This window comes from Lontra canadensis, unplaced genomic scaffold (assembly GCF_010015895.1).
Source record: "Lontra canadensis isolate GAN:19392208 unplaced genomic scaffold, GSC_riverotter_1.0 scaffold50, whole genome shotgun sequence".
Lineage (NCBI taxonomy): Eukaryota > Metazoa > Chordata > Mammalia > Carnivora > Mustelidae > Lontra > Lontra canadensis.
The window spans coordinates 4098838-4123550 of NW_022631044.1; the positions used below are offsets into that span (position 1 = coordinate 4098838).

The 24713-nt window shown below is 43.0% G+C and overlaps 1 protein-coding gene across 2 annotated transcripts in view; it reads right to left on the reverse strand.

Annotated features, from left to right (window-relative positions):
* The window catches only part of ARHGAP25 (Rho GTPase activating protein 25), an 83637-nt gene extending 70599 nt beyond the window's left edge, over positions 1–13038 (reverse strand). Inside the window, exon 1 of one of the 2 annotated variants that reach the window (XM_032873747.1) lies at positions 12574–13038. In XM_032873747.1, coding sequence (XP_032729638.1) covers positions 12574–12634 — 61 coding nt within the window. In that variant the 5' untranslated portion in view covers positions 12635–13038. The remainder of the gene's footprint in view (positions 1–12573) is intronic. The other variant, XM_032873746.1, reaches the window with a different exon arrangement.
* Positions 13039–24713: the final 11675 nt, after the last annotated feature.

Genomic DNA, 24713 nt, shown 5'->3' on the forward strand with positions numbered 1-24713 from the left:
GGAACCCCTGAGCTCCAGACAAATCAGGACAGCTGGTCATCCTAGCTGAGTATGAAAAAGCAGGATGGTTCACAAGGAGGTCAGTGCCGAGTGAAGAGGAGGCAGGTTGGTGGCAGGACATAGCACAAAGGGCCTTGGCTGAGAAGGGGACAACTCTACTCTGTCCTTGTTATCATCATAACTCTGGGTGGTGTGCATGGTGACATTTTTCACCCACCAGCAAAATAGGCTTCTGAGCCCTAACTCACCGAGCGCACAGAACACAATGCAGAAGGCTATCAGAGGGCAGGAATACACTCACAAAAACCCTTGGGTTGCAACAGTAGAATTGAGGCCAAAGGAAAATGGAAGCCTCATTTTGAAGGTCCTGCTGTTTCCTCATAAGCACACCTAAATAAAATGATCTGAAAATGAATGGTAGGCCACAATAGCAAGATTCTTACAGTAAACTGGAAAAACTTGCCTGCTGCTGTAAGCCCCATGGAAGTGATCGCCAACATTAAACACGGACTCCAGGGAGGCCCAAACAAACAACTTTCAACCTCACTTCTGTGGCCAGGGGCACTTATGACAGCAGCAGAGGTCAGCAGCTTGGGAGGAAGTGGTGCCTCTGTAATGGGGGACGGTCTTCCAGGCCGGGCACAGCCCAGAGTCACTCTTTTCCTTCCCAAAGTAAGGGGAGTCTGAGGAACATCTCCGTTCACAACAGCACGGGGACAGTGACTTAGCACAAACTCCCCATTAGGCTTCCTGGAAAGTTATCACTCAGGTACTTTACAGGTTTAGGAAATAGATGACAAAAAAGAAAAAAGAAAGAAAAGCAAGAAGAGAGGCACCTGGGTGGCTCAGTTGGTTAAGCAGCCGGCTCTTGATTTTGGCCCACGTCCTGATCTCAGGGTCCTGGGATCGAGTCCCGAGTCAGCCTCCTTGCTCGGCTTGGATTCTGCTTGAGATTCTCTCTCTCTCCCTCAACCCCTGTCCCCACCTGCACTCTATCTCTCTCTAAAATAAATAAGTAAAATCTTGGAAAAAAAAAAAAAAAGAAGAAGAAGAAAGAAAGAAAACAGAAAAAAGAAACTATGTAAACATAAGGAAGGGCTCTATTTTCAAAGATTGGAGATAAAAGGAGTTAAGAAACGAAAGATAGCTCGTCAGCAATAGCCCAGCTTGGTTGCCTTGGGACTGGGACCAACACTGAGCAGGAAAGTAGATCAGCAGAGGTTACGAAGACTGCTTATCTAAAGAAAAGACAGAGGAGAGGCGCCTGGGTGGCTCAGCTGGTTAAGCGCCTGCCTTCAGCTCAGGTCATGATCCCAGAATCCTGGGATCAAGCCCCACTTCGGACTCCCTGTTCAGAAGGGAGTCTGCTTCTCCCTCTCCCACTCCTCCCTCTGCTTGTGTTCCCTCTTTTGCTGTGTCTCTCTCTGACAATTAAATGAATAAAATCTTTTAAAAAGAAAAGAAAAGGAAACGAAAGAGAGAAGAATTAAACTGGATCAAGACAAACAAAACGCTAGCAGTGCTGGCCGGACCTCTCAGTGCTGATTTGTTAGGAGTTGGTATTGTACCTACAGTGTCGTAAAGCCTGTGCAGTGACGGTGACAAATGATATTTATGCAACACACACCAATGCCTGCTATTATGTTACAGGTTTTGCAAAGACCATGTCCTTTAATCCTCACAATAACTGTATTGGTTAACCCTATGACTGTGCCCATTTTACAGATGAAGAAACTGAGGATCAAAATCCCCTATCTAGCAATTAGTAATGGTGGGATCAAATTTAGGCAGTCTGACTCCAAGCTAGCTTTTGAATTACCACACCACATCTACAGTTGGCTCCTTTTAAAATATTAAAACAATTCTACATAGCCTAAAATCTTTATACCATAGCACTTCCTCTTTCACTTTGAAATTCCCAAACCAACAAGGAAGCACACGACTGGTTCAGAAGCCATAGGCCAGGGTTCCAGCAGTAGATAATCACCAGCCCCATCTAAGGGGCTAAGGGGCTAAGAACTAAGATCTGTGTGTACACATTTGGGGGATGGGGGTGGGTAGCACAAGGAGGAAGCAAGGAAGTGAAGCAGCTGTCACCTGAGTGAGTCACAGTCCTGGTGACTGACACCTCACAGCTTACGGAGAAAATGTGGTGGCACCAACGTTTGAAAACACTTCTTTTAGAAAGATGGAGGTGTGGGTGAGCGTGTGTTATCAGTGTGAGGAGCACAACATTGAGAATGCTCTTTGCAAAGGACCTATCATATTGAAGTCAGCAAATAAACGTTTTATGAATGAATGAGAGACATGACCGGACCCAACGTACTGAGGACACCACCATTTCCCACAACTCCAGGGGAAGAATATAAGCAGCCATAGAGTTGCATTTTCACTTATAAACTGAAACAAACAAACAAACAAACAAACCTCATTCTCAGCACTGACACTCTTTGAACACCATTCTTTAAAAAATTGTCATGCCCAGTTGCTACTGATAAGTGGAAAACCTAGCCACAGCATATTTGAGGAATTGTGTGCTAATACATCGCCTATGATCACCCTCCTTTCCTCAAAGGCTTAATTGGCTTCTCATGTTCAAACAGAAAGCTCATTTACAGTGAACATGTAAATTTATATCAAGGACAAAGGAAAATATACGTGTGTGAAGTGAATAGGTAAAAGTTGTGATTGAGCTTCAGTTTAGCTCTGAGCTTCCTGGCAGCCAAGACAAAAAGAGAAACAATAATTTGCACAACCATGCAGAAAGGAGAAAGTGCACCAGTCCCTCCAACGAGACAAAGTATTTCTGAGCACTGAATTCTCAGTGAGTTTTCTTTTTTTTTTTTTTAAGATTTTATTTATTTATTTGACAGATAGAGATCACAAGTAGGCAGAGAGGCAGGCAGAGAGAGAGGAGGAAGCAGGCTCCCTGCTGAGCAGAGAGCCCATGTGGGGCTTGATCCCAGGACCCTGGGATCATGACCCGAGCCAAAGGCGGAGGCTTTAACCAACTGAGCCACCCAGGCACCCCTTCTCAGTGAGTTTTCTGACACAGAGTTTCACATAGGTGTCAATGGCATTGTCCATTCCTCATTCTCATTTTATAACACAAACCTGGGGCAAATTTCATGAAATCATTACCTGCAGTAAAGATAAAAACTGAGCGTGCAATAATGAAGCATAACTCAGTGAGCTCATTCTGTACGGGAATCAAGTCCACGTAGTCCAAGTTCAGCCTCTAGTTTGATCTGAGTTGGAAATGAGATTATCTATAAAGAAAGGAAACAGGTGTTTGCTGAACACCTAAACGTGCTACGGGCACGACATATTTTTTTTCCTCTCAACATACATATCATTATCCTATTTGATAATTAAGTAACTTGCCTTGGGATTCACAGCAAATTAGCAGAAGGATCTTAAGCACATGAATTCTTTTTTCTACCACACACCCTCCTACCCACCTCCTATCACACACTCCTATCGAGAAAAGCCAATGGGCAATTCGTCCCTTAGACAATTTTTACGGGCAATTCGAGTTTGTTCTCTCCAGGGAGGGCCTAGAGCATTGGTGTTGTGTATTTCAGAGTAAGACAGATTTCTGTGGTTCAAAAACCCTAGGTGGGTGGAGTTGACACATGTAGGCAAGTTCAGGAACATTCACCTCAGAGGAAGTCCACAGTCTCTAAGCTACAAGCCTCTCTGTTTGAAAAGCTTGAGAAAGGATTCTTTTACTCTCCTTCCAGTGATTTGCCAACTTAGAGTCTCTGAGAAGGAAAGATGTCTATGTTATGATCAAAGCATGGGTAGGAATTGGGTTCTACAAAGGGAGCCCTGAGTAGGAAGGGGCTCCACGCAGATGAGAAAGGTCAGATACAGCTGAGGTCTGGAGTATGAGTCTGTGTGTGTGCCTGGGGAGGCAGGGAGGCAGGGGACACACGGGCAGGTGAGCAGGGCCAGATCCTAAGGACTTTGAGTTTAATCCCTTTGCCAGGAGAAGCTACCCAAAATTACAAAGCTTTTTTCTTCTCCAAAGAAACAGAAAGTAGTACAGAAAAACCAGCCTGAGAAAGATGGCAAAGGCTGCAACTCGCTATAGATAGCACACATCCGTATCTTAGAGAAAAGAACAGCAGCGGGGCGGGGCGGGGCGGGGGGGGGGGGGGGAGAGGGCTGGATCAGAATTCCTCTCCATAGGCACCCTCCTCTGGCTCCCATGGCTATTCTCACCACAGGACTTGTCTTAATACTGTCTCCTTGTCTGTGCCCCACTAGCCTATAAGCCCACAGGAGCAGAGGGCAAGACTGTCTTTGTATTTGGCTATCAGACCTATGGGTATAATTTTGTTTAAGTGATACTTGGTTTTTTAGAAAATGATCAAAGGGAAAAAAATTTCAAGGAGCAACATGGTGACAAGTAAAGCATAAAACAAGAAATGTAAATTATTTTCTCTTTTTGTAACTTCCATATCTCAGTTCCTGTCTGGGAACTCTACAAAATTTACATGCTGTCCCCTGGAAAGGATCCCTCAATTGGTCTGTGCTGCCCCAGGGATGTCCCCTGGTGTTGCCCCCGGTTCATCACTGTTGCCAGCGGGTCTTGCCAGTCACTGTGGCCACAGCCGGGGTTGCACGTCGGCTCTTCACACGCTCCCTTCTCTTGTATCCAGTTAACTAGCCGTGGGGCTGCTTCATGAGAGGTTTTACTATTTTCCTTCCAAGCATCTGGTACGTGAAGGGTCATCATCACCAGCTTATTCTTCTCAATCATTCCCAGGATCTTTCCAAAACCCCACAATGTGCATTCCTTACCCAAGAGACCACACTCCAGCTCTGAAGCGGACAGGCCGAGTCTCCACATGGTTCCCCACAGGACACTGTGCAGAGGCTTTGTAAATTGCAAGCCAGAGACAGCAGTCGTCCCGCGACTGGAAGACACTTGTGGCTGTGTATACCATGCGAGGACCACGGGGTATCTCACTCAAGTCCCATTTTCTGAGATTCGAGCTCACCTCTGCCAATCCAAATATACTTTAGTTTCCGATCTAACACAACATCCAGAATCTAAATCGACCTTGTTTGGCCTCTGCAGGGAGGACTTTGTCAATGAGTGAACAGAAAACAAGATTTTGACTCCTCGTCACCACTCAAGTTGAGCCTCACTCCACTGCTATTTAGAAGAGCATCAGTCTCTCTTCCCCAGATGGCAAGGAGGCTCTCGGCTGGGACAGCAGGAAATGTGCACCTTGTGGAAAGAATTTGATGACTAAAGGTAAGCCGATGACAACATAGGGCAGGCTTTTTTACTTGAACAAGGAATCAACCTGGGCACCTGCGAGGCTCAGTGGGTTAAGCATCCACCTTCGGCTCCGGTCATGATCCCAGGGTCCTGGATTGAGTCCCATGTCAAGCTCCTCACTCAGGAGGGAGCCTGCTTGTCCCTCTCCGTTTGCCCCTCCCCCTGCTCATGCTCTCTCTGTCTCGCTCTCTCAAATAAATAAAAGAAAGAAAAGAAAGAAAGAAAGAAAGAAAGAAAGGGAGGGAGGAAGGAAGGAAGGAAGAAAACAAGCATCCACCAAAGCTGAATGCGAAAAAAACAGACCAGCTCACCGTGGGCTTCATGGTCTTGGGATTCCCAACCTGGGGATCCAGTATATCTGTGTTCATTCAAAATGAGAAATATGCTCAAAGAGGGAGGCCTGGTGACTTTGGGACCTTGTAGCTCTTCCAAGAAAACCCTCTATCCTGGGTCTAGAGGTGCAGAAAGTCTACAGACAACCAGCTGTGGGTCCTGGCTTGTTCCAACCTCTGCTGTCAGATGGAGGCTTTGCAGCTGCCGCGGATCACCAAAGAGCACTTGTTGCCTGTAGTACCTTCTGCCAACATGCTTGACCAAGCACTCTGGAATTTGTTTTAGCTTTCATCATTTTTCTAAAGATTTTTTTTTTTATTTATCTAAGAGAGAGTGAGCAAAAAAGAGAGCACAAGCAGGGGCAGAGGGAGAGAGAGGAGCAGACTCCCTTGATGAGCAGGGAGCCCAACTCATTTATAAAACATTTACAAAACATTTATAAAATAATAATACAATCCCTATAAAAATACAAACAGCATTTTTCACAGAACAAGAACAAAGAATCGTAAAATTTGTTTGGAACCACAAAAGTCCCTGAATAGCCAAAGCAATCTTAAAAAAGAAAAGTAAAGGCATCACAATTCCAGACTTCAAGTTATATTACAAAGCTGTAGTAATCAAACCAGCATGGGACTGGCAGAAAAATAGACATATAGATCAATGGAACAGATTAGGACACCCAGAAATAAACCTGCAGTTACATGGCCAATTAATCTTTGACAAAGCAGGAAAGAATATCCAACGGGAAATAGTCTCTTCAACAGATGGTTTTAGAAAACAGGAAGCCATGTGCAAAAAAATGAAACTGGACCACTTTCTTACACAAAAACAAGTTCAAAATGAGTTAAAGACCTAATTGTGAGACCTGAAATCATAAAAATCCTGGAGGAGAACATAGTCAGTAACCTCTTTGACATCGGCCCTAGCAACCTCTTTCTAGATATGTCTCCTGAGGCAAAGGAAACAAAAGCAAAAATAAACTATTGGAACTTCATCAAAATAAAAATCTGCACAGTGAAGGAAACAATCAGCAAAACTAAAAGGCAACCCATGGAATGGGAGAAGATATTTACAAATGACATATCTAAAAAAGGGCTAGGGGCGCCTGGGTGGTTCAGTTGGTTAAGCGGCTGCCTTCGGCTCGGGTCATGATCACAGGGTTCTGGGATCAAGTCCCACATTGGGCTCCTTGCTCAGCAGGGAGCCTGCTTTGCTTCTCCCTCTGCCTACCCTGCCACTCTACCCGCTTGTGCTCTCTCTCTGACAAACAAATAAATAAAAATTTTTAAATAAATAAATAAATAAATAAATAAACAAGGTCTAATGCCCAAAATATATAAAGAACCGATACAACTCAACATCCAAAAAATATAATCCAATTAAAAATGGGAAGACATGAACAGACATTTCTCCAAGAAGACCTACAGAATGGCCAACAGACATATGAATGATGCTCACTGTCCCTCATCATCAGAGAAATGCATATCAAATCTGCAATGAGATATCGCCTCACACCTGTCAGAACGGCTAACATCAATGACAGAAGAAACAACACGTATTAGAGAGGATGTGGAAAAAGGGGAGCCTTCTCGCACTGTTGGTGGGAATGCACACTGGGACAGCCACTATGGAAAACAGTATGGAGATGCCTCAGAAAGCTAAAAATAGAACTACCCTATGATCCAGTGATCACACTTCTGGGTATTTACCCAAAGAATACAAGAACACTCATTCAAAGGGATGCATGCACCCCTATGTTTATAGCAGTATTATTTACTATAGCCAAGATATGGAAGTAGCCCAAGTGTCTGTCAATTGATGAACAGATAAAGAACACACACACACACACACACACACACACACACACAATAGAATATATTATTCAGCCATAAAACAGAATGAAACCTCACCATTTGCAACAACATGGATGGAGCTAAAGAGTATAATGCTAAATTACCTGTCAATTTCCAGACTGCCTATATTGCCTTCTGTCAGAGAAAGACAAATACCATATGATTTCACTCATATGTGGAAGTTAAGAAACAAAACAAATGAGCGAAGGGAAAAAAATAAGAGAGAGAGAAAGAGATACAAATCAAAAAACAGACTCTTCACTATAGAGAACAAACTAATGGTTACCAGAAGGGAAGAGTGTGGAGGGAATGGTGATGGGGATTAAGGAGTAAATAATAATAATAATAATAATACATATGTGTGTAAATCCTTCACTAGTTAACTACTATTAACAAACTGTACATCCATCCAGATTTTTGAGGGTTTAAGCATGTGTTCATTTCTTTGTTCATTTTACTTACAATAATCAAATAAACTCTCATGTACCTTCCACTGTAGTTACACCTTTGAAGCTTCTCAGATGCATTTTCCCTTGTTTTCCCTCTGGAAGTAACCATCACCTGAGTTTTATATGAGTTTTATATTGCTGTTCCTTACAGTGAGGCCAAGAACAGACAGGATTTTTAACCTGAATATACATGATTCCCATTCTGCTCTTCTGCGCCTCTCCTTTTCTGCCGAAGTTTCCGTTTTTGGACAGGTAACTGTAATTTCTTTCTGGTCTTAAGCTGTGTTCCATTTAATAAAAATACTGCAGTTTCCTTTTCCACCTGTCACTGTGGCTTGCTTCCTGCCCCCTCTTATTATGAGCAATGCTACTCGGGAACGTCCCTGCCTCTATTCTGATTCCCATTTGGGACCTTTTCCAAAGGACTGTCTCTGCGCAATGAAATGGCCACTTCGGAGGGCTGGTGTGTCATCAATTTCACTAAGCCATGTTAAATTGCTTTTCCAAAAATGGTTGTGTCTTCAGCATAGGAGAGTTTCTTTTGTTGCATGTCCTCAAGAGCACTTGGTATTGTCAGACTTTCATTTTAGCCAATTTGCCGGGTGACATGTTTGTTGTGCTTTTATCTTACATTTCCTGATTATTGTGATTAAGCCTATTTCCATATGTTTACTGGTGTTATCATTCCTCTTCTGTAAAATTCCTCTTCGTGTTGTGTATTTTCTTTTCTCCTTTTTATCGATTCATAGTACTGCTTTATATATGAATTCTATCTCTGTGTATCTGTGGATCTATTGATGCATCTATTTATCTAAAACTATACTTTCAGGGGCACCTGGATGGCTCAGTCCTTAAGTGTCTGCCATCAGCTCACGTCATCATCCCAGGGATCTGGGATCCAGCCCCTCTTCAGGCTCCCTCCTCAGTGGGAAGCCTGCTTCTCCCTCTCCCACTCCCCCTGCTTTGTTCTCTCTCTCACTGTGTTTCTGTCAAATAAATAAATAAAATCTTTAAAAAAAAAACTATACTTTCAAATCAGATTTCTTTTAACAGGAATAATGACCTCCATTGCATAAAACCTTAGGTTTTATAAATTGGGTTTAGTTACAACAATCTTAAGGAACAAAACGTTTTCATTCCCTCTATTCAGACTTTCTAAAGGGCCAAACTAGACAAACTATATCAGACAAATAATGATTTATCAAACAGAAGAAAAAATTAAGTAGGGAAAAGAAGCCCCACCATTGCCATTATACCTTTTACTACTTGGGAGACTAGAATAATGAAATTTTGTTTCTCAATTGTTTCTGATTTCACATTAAATTTCAGAGGGGAGAAGAAAATTGAAACACCTTGTCCACAGTACCTTTCATTATGGATCTCAGAGCCCATATGCTCTCTAGGGTCTGCTTCCCATTCTAACTTGGGGGAACCGAGCACAAAATAAGATGGACCTGAGACAGAAGGCAATATAGGCAGTCCGGAAATTGACAGGTAATCTTCCCACTGAGTGCTCTCAACCCACAGGGCAGAAAGGGGGCTTTCCCTGGATGGTCAATGCCCTCTGCATGCTGGGCGCTGGGGGTGCCAGACCCCTGGACTGTGTGCAAGAGAAGATGCTGAGCCTTGGAACCTGCCCTCTGAAGCTTACAATTCTGTGAGAAGGACGAATAGGTGGGAAAGATTTCACTCACAGAGCAAGAAACCAGTGGAATGGTTCCATGGTTTTCATTGTTGGACTAAACGGAAGATGATAAAGGATCAGAGAAATGTGTGCTCTGGGCTCCACCTGAAGTCAAATCTGTTTGCTCTCCATTCCCCTTTCCTCCAGGGTGGTCCACTAGGATCACCAGGCAGAGGTAGGCTGGCCTGGGTCACATCCTCCAAGCACTGTTGGGCCCATGTTGGTGGTCTCTGGGTCAGCCCTGCCAGCCAGTCCCCACACACCCCCACACCCTACTGTCAGCTCTCTGAGAGGGATCCTCTCCCCAACTCTCACAGACTTTCACTTTTACTCCAGCCGACTCCGCACTCACAGGGTTTAGGGGAAACTGGAAGCACAGCTGGCAAAAAGAAATAGCTGGGATCCCCTCCTGTGTCACATCATGTGTCAGAGCCTTGCTGTTTCCATAAGCAAGTGCTGGTTCTGGTATCCGCCCTAGGCCACTGCTCAGCCCCCTGAAGTTACGGCTTACGAAGGGTCCCTTGAAAATTGACCCAGGCAGTGAATCGTAAGGTAATACTTGGGTTCCACTCTTTGGGATGATCTTCTTCTCCAGTGGTTCTCAACTAGGGCAGATGTCTCTCCCCAGACATCTGGTAATGTCTGGAGACGTTTCTGGTTGTCATAGCTGGTGGGAGTAGGAGAGTGCTGCCGTCATCGAATGGGTAGAGGCCAAGGATGCTGCTAACATCCTCTAAAGCACGGGAGAGGCCCCCATCACTAAGACTCATCCTGCCCCCAAATATCCATAGTGTGCAGGTTGAGAAACCCTGACCTACCACTCCTCACTATACAGAATGGCCATTGACTTCCCTGACATGACTCCCCATTCCACACACCTTCTTAACAGCTGTGGGATTCTCTGATAGACCATTAAGCCAGTTCTTACAGTCAACCTGGACACCGGATGCTGGAGAGGGGACCAGGGGTCCTGTGGCTGAGTCAGTGACTCTCTCTCCTAGGAGAACTCAGCTTGTGATCTGAATTCTCATCAGCGTGACACTCATGAAGGATATTCTGGCTGTAGTCCAATCTCTTGGGGGGGTGACAAACTTGTAAATGACATGGATAGTGAGAAGGGCTTCTTTATATTTCATGACGTAGTTATTATTTTTTTCATTAAATACTACTAAATAATATCATCAGCTTATAGTCCATCATTCATTTAGTCAACAAATATTTATTGTGTGCCCACCAGGACCAGACATTGTGTTCTATGCTGGCTGAATGGTAGTTCTTCAAGTCTACTTATGTAGACCATACATCCTACAGCAAAATTCCTTCATCAGATGGGATGGAGCAAGGGGTGCTTGCGAATTTGCAAGTGCATGAGCCCCCCTCCAGATATTCTGATTTCACAAGTCAGGATCATGCCCAGAAACCTGCATTTTTAGCAAGTGCTTGAGGCGACTCTCATAGAGGCTATCCATGGGACCATGATTTAATAAACATTGGTAAAATCATGAAATTTACCCAACCTAATCCCAGGTCTGAGAACGTGCAGAACTGAGCTCTAATGTGGTCATTTCCTATATAGCTGAGGGGAAGAAAATCATGTAACCATTTAATCTATTAATCATTTAATCATTAATCTCACGTTTTTTATTTTTAAGCAGGAGAGTAAGACCTGTTCAAACACCGATGGTGAAAGATTATAATGACCCCAGGTAGAGAGAAGCCAGACACTTAAAAAGGAACAAAACCATAGAAGTTTTACTTCTAAAAACTAATTTTTATGACATATAATAAAATGAGCATTTGCCAACTACACTGGTATCAACAGTAATTAGGAGAAAAATCTCTTGCTTATGTAAGAGTTATGCACACTACCTATTCTCGGAACCAGCCTCAGCATGCAATGATTCCTAGCTTGATTAGGGACCATGAATCCTCCCTGGATACCAAGATTAATGGCTTCTCTGATTACTCTCGATTGTTTTTCAAATCTCTTCTCAGATCTACATCATTTACCCTCTGTTATGTGGCTTTTCAGTGGACCACTTATTTTAGGAACATATTAACCACCAGTAAAAGACCTCATCTAAACCTCGTTCAAAGCAAAACTTTTCCAAGCCATGAGAAACCCTCCCCCCGCCCCAACTTATATAATGTCCAGGAAGTTAGCTCACTGTGCAGGTGTGATTGTAAAACACAGGGAAACCACTTTCAGCCCAACTTCTCTCCCCCAAATTACTGTGATCGATTACATAATAGAAGAAACCCATATAAAGAAACTCGTGATAACAGTTATTTAACAGATTAAAATCGATGTGTCACTATGATCATTAATAAGAAGCAAAGATTAAAGGCCAGAACATCTCAGACAACATGCTATCATCTTTTAATTAATCTACAACGCATTTCTCTTTTCAGCTTCGCTAAGAATTTCCTCCCATTCTGTCCCTTCAACTAAGTGTCTCTATTACACCTTCAACTGTCTCTAGGTTCCTATCTGGTCTTCATTGTTTACTTTTTGCCTCACAAACAGGACCCTTTGAATTTCTTCACCAATCAAGCACTTCAGAAAGACTCTGCTCTCTGTGATCCTAGGAAAGACCACTCAAAATATGGACAAGTGTCCAAACAGGAGGGAAATTATCCTTTCGTGAAAAATAAGAGAAAAACTCTCAGTTTCGTGTGTGATCTGCAGACTTAGCCCATCCGAAGTGCCCCATTGTGGCCTCAGCCCATCACACCCCAAATAAGCTCTATTCCAACACCAGCTCCAAACAGAAAAGAACCCCTCTCTCCCGGTTTGGGAACTTTGAGCCAACATATCAATTTGAATGCAAATTTCCCCCAAACTCAGATTCGCTGAGAGATCCATTTTTGAGTAGATTAAGCTCCCTCTAGACCAACATGCAAATGCGGGTGTTCAAGTATAAGAACCCAAGGTCAGCAAAAAGACATTGACCGTACCTATTTTCCCAGCCTCCACTTTCAGGTTGAACTCCCAGTTTCTTGGTAACTTCAGGGACATTTTGCTCCCTCTTCGGGTGAGTAGCTGCTGAAGCAACAGGTCTGTCACGATTTCCGCCCTTCTCACTTTCTCGATGTTTCCCTCTAGGTTTTGTGTGTGTGTTCCCCTTTGTGAGTTCTTCACAAGCAATCCTGGGTTTGGAGTTGATTTGCCAGCAGGAGTCCTCCTTTCTTTCAGAAGAAAGGTCCATCCATCTGTTTGTCACTTTGGGAATGGCCCCCGAGTCCCCCCAAGGCCTCCAACAGTCCCACAGGGGCTGGTGCTTCCTGAAGTGTGCACCTTGCTTTTTCTTGCTTTCGGTTTTACCAGAAATATCCCAGTTGATACTTCACTCTGCGTCATGAGAAGCAGAGCTCCAGTTCGAAAGAATCTCAGGCCTCACGGAGGGGAGGTCGTGATCAACAACTGCCGTCTCTCAGCTTTTTTTTTTTTTTTAACTGTCTGCTTCCTTGTATTTGAGGAAGTGGGTGGCTGGTCGGTGTAGATGATGCATTATGAGCACTCTTTCTTGAGAAAACGGTTTTTGGAAATGCTCGTATAAGTAGAATGAGTGTTCTTGGGATCTAAGGCTATAGCTTTGATCAAAAGAAAAAGAAATACAAAATTTCAAGTGTCCCACCCTGTACCTCTAAGCCTTCCTCCCAACTGAGTGGATCAAGCGTCCAAAAATGGTCAGTGAGACAACCTGCGTTCTCCCACCCCACAAAGTTTTCTTATTTTAAATTCTCCCTGCTGTTAGGACCAGAGAGTAAGTTCTCCTCCTGCTTGGGATAAAGCCTCATGTGGGGAGGGCTCTGAGGTACTTAGCTACTAAGCTGGTTTTATCTGGGTAGACCCACTCAAGTGGGTCTTTGGCATTGCGTACAGGGTGTGGGTTTAAGAATCACACTCACCTGGGTTCAGAACGCAGATCTTCCACTTCTTAGCTCTGCAGCTTTTCACAAACAACTAAATCTCTCTGGGCCCCAATGTTCTCAGGCAGTAAAATGAGGTCGATAAAAACCATGACTTCACAGAGTCATGAGGCATCTTGTACAGAGCTTAGCACACGGTGGTTATACCACTGATGCTAATTCAAACTTTATCTCATTTACTTCAGCTCTGTGACAGGCTTTCATATGTTTAACTGGCTCAGCCTAATCTAGTGATTAAGTATTTGAGTCCAGAGCCAGACTGCCTGTGTGTTTAAATCCTGGTTCCATCACTTTTTTGCTGTGTGACTTCAGACAAGTTTCTTGACCACTCTGTGTTTCAATTTCTTTATGGGTTAATGAGGCAAAAATAGGCCCTACTTCATATGTGTGTTGTGAGGCTTTATTAGTAGGTAAAAGTGCTCACAGGAGTCACTGTTAGCCAGCATGCAAACTACACATCCTTGGTCCATTCAGTCTTCAACCCTCTTGGATGACTTGGTCATACTTTCTTCATCATCTCACATATGCTCATTCTCTGTTGACGACCTTACTTCCTGTTTATTGAGAAAAGTTGGTACAACTAAAAGAGAATGTCTGTATCCTACTAACTGTGTCTAAGTCCTACATGTAAGTCTTTACACTCAGCCTCCTCCCAGTTACAGTCGATGAACCATATTATCACTCCATCTTTTTTTTATTATTTTTTAAAAATATTTATCTATCTATTTATTTATTTATTTATTTATTTATTTAGAGAGCATGAGCAGGGAGAGGACCAGAGGGAGAGAGAGAGAATCCCAAGCAGACACTACGCTGAGCACAGAGCCTGACATAGGGCTCGATCTCACCACCCTGGGATCATACCTCAGCCGAAACCAAGAGTCAGACAAACTTAACCCCCCAGGCTCCCCTATCATTCCTCCATCTGAATTAATTCCTTCTCTCTCTCTCTCTCTAGGATCATTCCCATCAGCATTCAAGCTTGTTTAAAAAAAAAAAAAAAACAGAAACTCTACATTCTACTTCCTCCTCCTGCTACAGCCCTATTTCTTTTCTTCATTTTGGAGTAATGCTTTGGTAAGGATTGTCTACATTTGCAAATGCTTGTCCTATTATTCCCTCCTGAAACCTTTCTGTTGATGTTTTTGCCCTCAGGACTTTACGGAATACGTTTTTATCAGGACATCGACAGCATCCCTGTCACTAAATCACTGTCAGTGATGGACCAGTGATAGACTGGGCTACATGTCAGCCCAGTGCCCTACTGGCAGCTTTGGACACGCTGATCACGCTCTCCAACTCTGAGGTCTCTCTCTGCTTGGCTCCCACAGTGTCTCACTGTCCTGGTCGTCTGCCTGCCTTTCCAGCTGCTCCTTCTCTGGTTCCTTGCTGGTTCCTTCTCATCTCTCTGACTGCTGAATATTGGAGGAAACCAAGACTCACACAGTGGATTTCTTTTCCACTGGTACCCACACTTGGGTGAACTCACCTATCTCAAGGCTTTGATTGCTATGCATCTGCTGATAGGACCAGTGTAGATCTTTAGCCCAGACCACCCCAAACCCCAAATCGTACACATCTTTGCTTAGATATCACACAACCATCTCAAACCAATCATGTCTAAAACTTATATTCAGGGGACCAAGCTGAAGGAGCAGTGGTGACCTGAGGTATATTCTCATTGTGAACAAATAGTGACCTGCGGTATATTCTCATTGCGAACGAAAGGAACGTAAGAAGGAAGAACCACATACACATTCTTCAAGACTCTGCTTGCATCATGTCTGCTCATATTCCAGGAGCCAACACACATCACATGGCCAAGTTCAAAGGCAGGGATATAGGAAGTACACACAGCCCTGAGGTGGTGGGGGAGGGGAGAACAGAATGATTATTTGCTGATCAAATCTCCAATCCATCACACTAACCCAACCCAACCCACACTAACCCAACTTCCCCAGGGATACTGAGGTGCTTTGAAGCTGACTCAGCCTACCAGAGATTTTGGAGCCCCAACTCTGCATTTTGGCCAAACACCACTGCTCTTTTTTTCTATCTTTGCTTGGAAGGGAGGAGCAGCGGATAACCATCCTGAGCCCCAGCCCAGAAGCATCTCCATAGGGAAGTTGACATGATCCAAGGTTCTAGTACTGGGACTTTTAACTCAGGAACTCTGAAAATATTTTGAAGGTAGCACTTAGAAACATACAAAGAACTTCCTTTGCTCTTTAGGGTAGGTTCCTGTAAGTCTTGGAAAAACTCATGACTGATGGGGAAGTTGGGTATGAATGCTTGGAAAGGCAATCAGATGAAAAGCACCCCTGGAAAGGCCCAACCCAGCAGCCTTCCCTCTGAGGAGCCTTCCCTCCAGCCAGCTGCTGGACAGGGTTAGAGAGCCCCTGTCTGTGCTGGGCCTCTCCCCTTCTTCCTGACCTTCAGGGAATGAAGAACTGGATGTCCTGTCTAGCCCCAAAGTTTAAATCAGCATTTGCAGTAGCAAAAACAAAAGCAAAAATCCATTCATCTATTTGCTTACTGAGTATTAACCATTTCTTGAGTAAGGACTTCATTTTTGCTAGACTTTGGAGGAATGTCCATGAATTTTGTTTCTGCTTTCATGTTTCTGCTCTCAGTGGTTTGTTGAGAGAGAAGAGTTATGTTGGGAGTTATGGGAGTTTATATCTGAGGTGCCTCCCAGGGACCTGGGGAGTAAAGGAAGTTTTCCTGGGGGAAATGTCTTTTACATTAAGGCTTGATGAAGGACTTAGGGAGGCAGGAGGGTTGGGAAATGCTTCCAGACAAACAAAGGGCATGCAAGAGGTACAGAGGAAGGAAAGAACTCATCAGGTTGCTCTGGGAAAGGGTGAAAGGGGTAGGAGGGAGGAGAGATGGAGAGATGGTTGGATTGGGGATGGACCCCTGGTAAGCTTCTGTAAGAGTAGTGACTTTACCCTAGAGGAAAGAGAAGCCATGTAGACATTATTATTGGGGTCCAGATGAGGGGCTATGGCAGATGGCCAGGTGAGAGCCAGGGAGAGGGAAAGGTCAGTGGCAGTGTGCAGGTAAAGAAGGGAAAACGAGGTGAGCCATTCTGGCGGTGGGATTGACTGTCCAAGAGAATTTCTGTAGGAAGAAAAGAGATGTGCATGGTCCTGGCTCCAGTCCCTAGAGGTGGATGGGCTCCCATCACAAGGTCAGATACTGCACCAAAAGAGTGAGGGTTGCTGACGAGGTTGCTAAGGACGAGAGACTAGCGAGGAGTCAGTTGCCAGAGGGAGAAGCCAGTGGGTTCAGTTGGGGGCACCTGTGAAACCCTGGAGCACAGCTGTCCTGAACCTAAAGCTCAGCAGTGAAATTCATTCGTTCGTTCACTCATTCACTCCATAAACATTTATCTAGGACTGGGCTGGACTCTGAGTAAACAAGGATGATTAAGATCCTAGCCTAATCCCCAAATGACTCAGTGAAAGAGAGAAGTATAAACATAACGGCAGTGCTGTTTGAGCTATTAAAAAGAGTGCACACACAGGGTAGGGTGACAGCAAGAAATGGTGGGCTCGGCTTGAGTAGCCAGGGATGGCTTCCCAGGAGAGGTGACTCAGGGGAGAGCAGCCAGGTGTGAAGGAAGGCGGGGGAGCGGGAGGAGGACGTCCAGGGAGGAGGACGTCCAGGCAGATGAAACAGCAGATGGCTGCTAGAACACAGACCCCTTCTCAGGGAATTTTGGGAATGGTGCACCAGAACAAGGCTGAGGGGGAGCCGGGCGGACTGGGTCGGGCTTGCTGGACCCAGGCCTGATGTGCAGCCTGAGGGATTGGACTCCACTCTGAGGTGACGGTCTTTGGAGAGCTTTTTTAAACATCCTTTTTATTGTTACTTTTACCATTACAGTCGTCCAAGCATGATCTTCAGAGAAGATTTCAATAAGCATAAAGAACATAAACATCAGGACCCCTGGGTGGCTCAGTCGGTTAAGCGTCTGCCTACGGCTCATGTCGTGGTCCCAGGGTCCTGAGATGGAGCCCTGTCTGGCTCCCTGCTCAGTGGGGAGACTGCTTCTCCCTCTGCCTGCCTCTCCCCCTGAATGTGCTCGCTCTCCCTCTCTCTCTCTGACAAATAAATAATTTTTTTTTTTTAAAAAAGAACTCAAAAATCACTGTTAACCATTTAATGTGTAAGGGGAATTTTCCCATCTCGATCTCCATCACTCTTTTTCTATTTATGTGTATATATAATGTGTGTGTATGTATTTTAAATTTAAAAATTAGTATGTATGCTATTTTATAAGCTGTTATGCTCCCGTGACAAAAACGAAATAAGGCAAAACACATAAATAGTTACCTTATTAAGTGTTTTCCCAAAACATCATTCATGGCCTCATAGTCTACAGTTACATAGAGATAGCAAAATTTATTCAACAAATCTTTGTATCACTGAGTGTGTGAGATGTGTACAAATTTTCATAATATTCTTTCAGCTAAATGTCTGGGGAAATCCATTCCCTCTCCAGAACCCCTCCACTCCTAGTGGATTCTTGGAGGTGGAAATGCTGGGAAAGCGGATGAGAAATGTTCAGACTTGATATGTCTAAACTGTTCTCCAGAAGGTTCTACTTGAATCCACGAGGGGCGAGCTCCCGCCTGGCCTCACTAAGAGCTGGCGTTTTTATTTTGTAAACTAACCAAACCAAACCACTGCCAACTATTCAAGCAAACAACTCTAAGTGCGACTCAAGTTATTTTTGAATGTGCTTATGGGCCATTTGTAGGGGTCAGATACATCTAGGTATCTGTGTGTCTGAATGATTCTGCAAGGAATCAACAGATGGGGGGGCCAGGAAGTCTTAAACCTTTATTTGTGACTTTCAGGCTCCTGGCTTCAGCATCTCCTTCAGAACCTCTAGGTAATCTGCATGCCAGCCATCCACTTTGTTGCCTCCTCATCTTTCATTTTGTCACCTGGATCACTAACCCTCTGCATTTTGAGTTAATTTCTCATGTTTGCACCTCACCTCACTGGTTTTGTTTTTTCATAGCTTTATTGAAATATGATTTACATAACATACAGTTCACACATCTGCAGTGTACAATTCAATAATTTTTAGCATATTCACAGAGTTGTGCAACCATGACCACAATCAATTTTAGAAACTTTTTATCACTTAACCCCCACCACCACCACCAAGAAACCCCATACTCATGAGCAGCCCCTTCCCATTCCCCCACAGCTCAGTCCTGGGCAAACCCTCGTCTACTTTCTGTCTCTATATATTTGCCTATTCTAGACATTTCATATAAATGGAATCCTGTAATATGTGGCACTTAACCTTCTTTCTCTTCACATAATGTTTTCAAGGTTCATCCATATTATAGCAGGTGTCAGAAATTTATTTCTTTTGATGGTTAAATAATATTCCATTGTATACATGTAGCACACTGTACTCACTAGTTGATGGACACTTGGACTGTTTCCACTTTTTGGCTGTTATGAATAATGCTGTTTTAAACATTCGTGTACAAGTTTTTTTTTGAGTGTATACTTTTGTTTCTCTTGGATATGTACCTAGACGGGCATTGCTGGGTCATATGGTGACTCCCTTTTAAACCTTTGAGAAACTGCTGGAACATTTTCCAAAGTGGTTACACCAGTTTACATTCCCTTCAGTAATGAGGGTTCCATTTCTTCCACATCCTCCCCAACTCTTGTTATCATCTGTCCTTCTCATGTTAGCCATTCTAGAGGGTATCAAGTGGCATCTCATTGTGGGTTTGATTTGCATTTCTCGGATAGCTAATGGTGTTGAGCATCTTTTTGTGTTCTTATTGGCTGGTTTGGTTTTCCAGAACCTAAATTCTGCTTCTTGGACTATCCAAAGATGTAGCCACAGGGAATCTGCATTTCTACAAGGACTGAATTCGGCTAACACTCAAGCCTCCAATTTTGACTTACATTCTACCTTGTTTTGTTTCCTTTAAATCCTTCCTTAGGGAAAGCCCACACACACTGTGTTAAATATCATCCCAAATTTCCAGCTGTCTTTTTCCTCTGTGCTTCTGTTCCAACTGAAGTGTCACGTTCCCCTACCCCCTGCCTGGATCTCCGGAATTTTTAAGCGATGCTCTGCATAAAAAAAAGCAGTCACACCTTCCCGGCAGTGATCAGATTTGTTGGAGAGACCCACTGGCCATCACATCTCTCCCTTTCTCTCCCCATTGTGGTTGTTACCAACATCCTCATCACCATTTTGGTTGTAGCTGCTGTTCTGCAAGGATTCGTAAGGATCCCAGAGGGAATGGAAGAACAACACACTAGCTGCCTCAAGAATCAGCATCAGAGAAATGGGTGGCAGAGAAGCAGAGTTCAGTTTTCTGGATTCTCCCTTATCTGAGCATCTGAGTAGACTCCAAGGGAGTCACAACTTGAGTGCCCACCTTTGTCAGAAGGTCTCTGTTTATGAGACAAAGCCAAGGAGGTTTCTCTGGGCCGATGTCCTTGTGCGGTAGGACGATTCCCTGTGATCCGTAAATTGTCCTTACCAAGAACAAAGAGGACCTCTGTTACTGATGCCACCCAAATGATGTTGCCGTTGTTGTTTTTTGTTGTTGTTGTTTTTGTTTTTTTAATTTTATTTTTTATAAACATATATTTTTTCCCCAGGGGTACAGGTCTGTGAATCGCCAGGTTTACACACTTCACAGCACTCACCATAGCACATACCCTCCCCAGTGTCCATAATAACCCCACCCCCCCAACCCCCCTCCCCCCAGCAACCCTCAGTTTGTTTTGTGAGATTAAGAGTCACTTATGGTTTATCTCCCTCCCAATCCCATCTTGCTTCATTTACTTTTCTCCTATAACCTTAACCCCCATGTTGCATCTCCTCTCCCTCATATCAGGGAGATCATATGATAGTTGTCTTTCTCCGATTGACTTATTTCGCTAAGCATGATACCCTCTAGTTCCATCCACGTCGTCGCAAATGGCAAGATTTCATTTCTTTTGATGGCTGCATAGTATTCCATTGTGTATATATACCACTTCTTCTTTATCCATTCGTCTGTTGATGGACATCTAGGTTCTTTCCATAGTTTGGCTATTGTAGACATTGCTGCTCTAAACATTCGGGTGCACGTGCCCCTTCGGATCACTACGTTTGTATCTTTAGGGTAAATACCCAGCAGTGCAATTGCTGGGTCATAGGGTAGTTCTATTTTCAACATTTTGAGGAACCTCCATGCTGTTTTCCAGAGTGGTTGCACCAGCTTGCATTCCCACCAACAGTGTAGGAGGGTTCCCCTTTCTCCGCATCCTCACCAGCATCTGTCATTTCCTGACTTGTTAATTTTAGCCATTCTGACTGGTGTGAGGTGGTATCTCATTGTGGTTTTGATTTGTATTTCCCTGATGCCGAGTGATATGGAGCACTTTTTCATGTGTCTGTTGGCCATCTGGACGTCTTCTTTGCAGAAATGTCTGTTCATGTCTTCTGCCCATTTCTTGATTGGATTATTTGTTCTTTGGGTGTTGAGTTTGCTAAGTTCTTTATAGATTCTGGACACTAGCCCTTTATCTGATATGTCGTTTGCAAATATCTTCTCCCATTCTGTCAGTTGTCTTTTGGTTTTGTTCACTGTTTCCTTTGCTGTGCAAAAGCTTTTGATCTTGATAAAATCCCAATAGTTCATTTTTGCCCTTGCTTCCCTTGCCTTTGGCGATGTTCCTAGGAAGATGTTGCTGCGGCTGAGGTCGAAGAGGTTGCTGCCTGTGTTCTCCTCAAGGATTTTGATGGATTCCTTTCTCACATTGAGGTCCTTCATCCATTTTGAGTCTATTTTCATGTGTGGTATAAGGAAATGATCCAATTTCATTTTTCTGCATGTGGCTGTCCAATTTTCCCAACACCATTTCTTGAAGAGGCTGTCTTTTTTCCATTGGACATTCTTTCCTGCTTTGTCGAAGATTAGTTGACCATAGAGTTGAGGGTCTATTTCTGGGCTCTCTATTCTGTTCCATTGATCTATGTGTCTGTTTTTGTGCCAGTACCATGCTGTCTTGATGATGACAGCTTTGTAGTAGAGCTTGAAGTCTGGAATTGTGATGCCACCAAGTTTGGCTTTCTTTTTCAATATTCCTTTGGCTATTTGCGGTCTTTTCTGGTTCCATATAAATTTTAGGATTATTTGTTCCATTTCTTTGAAAAAAATGGATGGTACTTTGATAGGAATTGCATTAAATGTGTAGATTGCTTTAGGTAGCATAGACATTTTCACAATATTTATTCTTCCAATCCAGGAGCATGGAACATTTTTCCATTTCTTTGTGTCTTCCTCAATTTCTTTCATGAGTAGTTTATAGTTTTCTGAGTATAGATTCTTAGTCTCTTTGGTTAGGTTTATTCCTAGGTATCTTATAGTTTTGGGTGCAATTGTAAATGGGATTGACTCCTTAATTTCTCTTTCTTCTGTCTTGTTGTTGGTGTAGAGAAATGCAACTGATTTCTGTGCATTGATTTTATATCCTGACACTTTACTGAATTCCTGTACCAGTTCTAGCAGTTTTGGAGTGGAGTCTTTTGGCTTTTCCACATATAGTATCATATCATCTGCGAAGAGTGATAGTTTGACTTCTTCTTTGCCGATTTGGATGCCTTTAAATTTCTTTTTGTTGTCTGATTGCTGAGGCTAGGACTTCTAGTACTATGTTGAATAGCAGTGGTGATAACAGACATCCCTGCCGTGTTCCTGACCTTAGCGGAAATCCTTTCAGTTTTTCTCCATTGAGAATGATATTTGCGATGGGTTTTTCATAGATGGCTTTGATAATATTGAGGTATGTGCCCTCTAGCCCTACACTTTGAAGAGTTTTGATCAGGAAGGGATGCTGTACTTTGTCAAATGCTTTTCCAGCATCTATGGAGAGTATCATATGGTTCTTGTTCTTTCTTTTATTAATGTGTTGTATCACATTGATTGATTTGCGGATGTTGAACCAACCTTGCAGCCCTGGAATAAATCCCACTTGGTCGTGGTGAATAATCCTTTTAATGTACTGTTGAATCCTATTGGCTAGTATTTTGGTGAGAATTTTTGCATCTGTGTTCATCAAGGATATTGGTCTGTAGTTCTCTTTTTTGATGGGATCCTTGTCTGGTTTTGGGATCAAGGTGATGCTGGCCTCATAAAATGAGTTTGGAAGTTTTCCTTCCATATCTATTTTTTGGAACAGTTTCAGGAGAATAGGAATTAGTTCTTCCTTAAATGTTTGGTAGAATTCCCCTGGGAAGCCGTCTGGCCCTGGGCTTTTGTTTGTTTGGAGATTTTTGATGACTGTTTCAATCTCCTTACTGGTTATGGGTCTGTTCAGGCTTTCTATTTCTTCCTGGTTCAGTTGTGGTAGTTTATATGTCTCTAGGAATGCATCCATTTCTTCCAGATTGTCAAATTTGTTGGCATGGAGTTGCTCATAATAAGTTCTTATGATTGTCTGTATTTCTTTGGTGTTAGTTGTGATCTCTCCTCTTTCATTCATGATTTTATTTATTTGGGTCCCTTCTCTTTTCTTTTTGATAAGTCTGGCCAGGGGTTTATCAATCTTATTAATTCTTTCGAAGAACCAGCTCCTAGTTTCATTGATTTGTTCTATTGTTTTTTTGGTTTCTATTTCATTGATTTCTGCTCTGATCTTTATGATTTCTCTTTTCCTGCTGGGTTTAGGGTTTCTTTCTTGTTCTTTCTCCAGCTCCTTTAGGTGTAGGGTTAGGTTGTGTACCTGAGACCTTTCTTGTTTCTTGAGAAAGGCTTGTACTGCTATATATTTTCCTCTCAGGACTGCCTTTGTTGTGTCCCACAGATTTTGAACTGTTGTATTTTCATTATCATTTGTTTCCATGAATTTTTTCAATTCTTCTTTAATTTCCTGGTTGACCCATTCATTCTTTAGAAGGATGCTGTTTAGTCTCCATGTATTTGGTTCTTTCCAAATTTCCTCTTGTGATTGAGTAGCTTCAGAGCATTGTGGTCTGAAAATATGCAGGGAATGATCCCAATCTTTTGATACCGGTTGAGACCTGATTTAGGACCGAGGATGTGATCTATTCTGGAGAATGTTCCATGGGCACTAGAGAAGAATGTGTATTCTGTTGCTTTGGGATGAAATGTTCTGAATATATCTGTGATGGCCATCTGGTCCAGTGTGTCATTTAAGGCCTTTATTTCCTTGTTGATCTTTTGCTTGGATGATCTGTCCATTTCAGTGAGGGGAGTGTTAAAGTCCCCTACTATTATTGTATTATTGTTGATGTGTTTCTTTGATTTTGTTATTAATTGGTTTATATAGTTGGCTGCTCCCACGTTAGGGGCATAGATATTTACAATTGTTAGATCTTCTTGTTGGACAGATCCTTTGAGTATGATGTAGTGTCCTTCCTCATCTCTTATTATAGTCTTTGGCTTAAAATCTAATTGATCTGATATACGGATTGCCACTCCTGCTTTCTTCTGATGTCCATTAGCATGGTAAATTCTTTTCCACCCCCTCACTTTAAATCTGAAGGTGTCTTTGGGTTTAAAATGAGTTTCTCGTAGGCAACATATAGATGGGTTTTGTTTTTTTATCCATTCTGATACCCTGTGTCTTTTGATTGGGGCATTTAGCCCATTAACATTCAGGGTAACTATTGAGAGATATGAATTTAGTGCCATTGTATTGCCTGTAAGGTGACTGTTACTGTATATTGTTTCTGTTCCTTTCTGATCTACTAGTTTTAGGGTCTCTCTTTGCTTAGAGGACCCCTTTCAATATTTCCTGTAGAGCTGGTTTGGTGTTTGCAAATTCTTTCAGTTTTTGTTTGTCCTGGAAGCTTTTAATCTCTCCTTCTATTTTCAATGATAGCCTAGCTGGATATAGTATTCTTGGCTGCATGTTTTTCTCGTTTAGTACTCTGAATATATCATGCCAGCTCTTTCTGGCCTGCCAGGTCTCTGTGGATAAGTCTGCTGCCAATCTAATATTTTTACCTTTGTATGTTACAGACTTCTTTTCCCAGGCTGCTTTCAGGATTTTCTCTTTGTCACTAAGACTTGTAAATTTGACTATTAGGTGACGGGGTGTGGACCTATTCTTATTGATTTTGAGGGGGGTTCTCTGAACCTCCTGGATTTTGATGC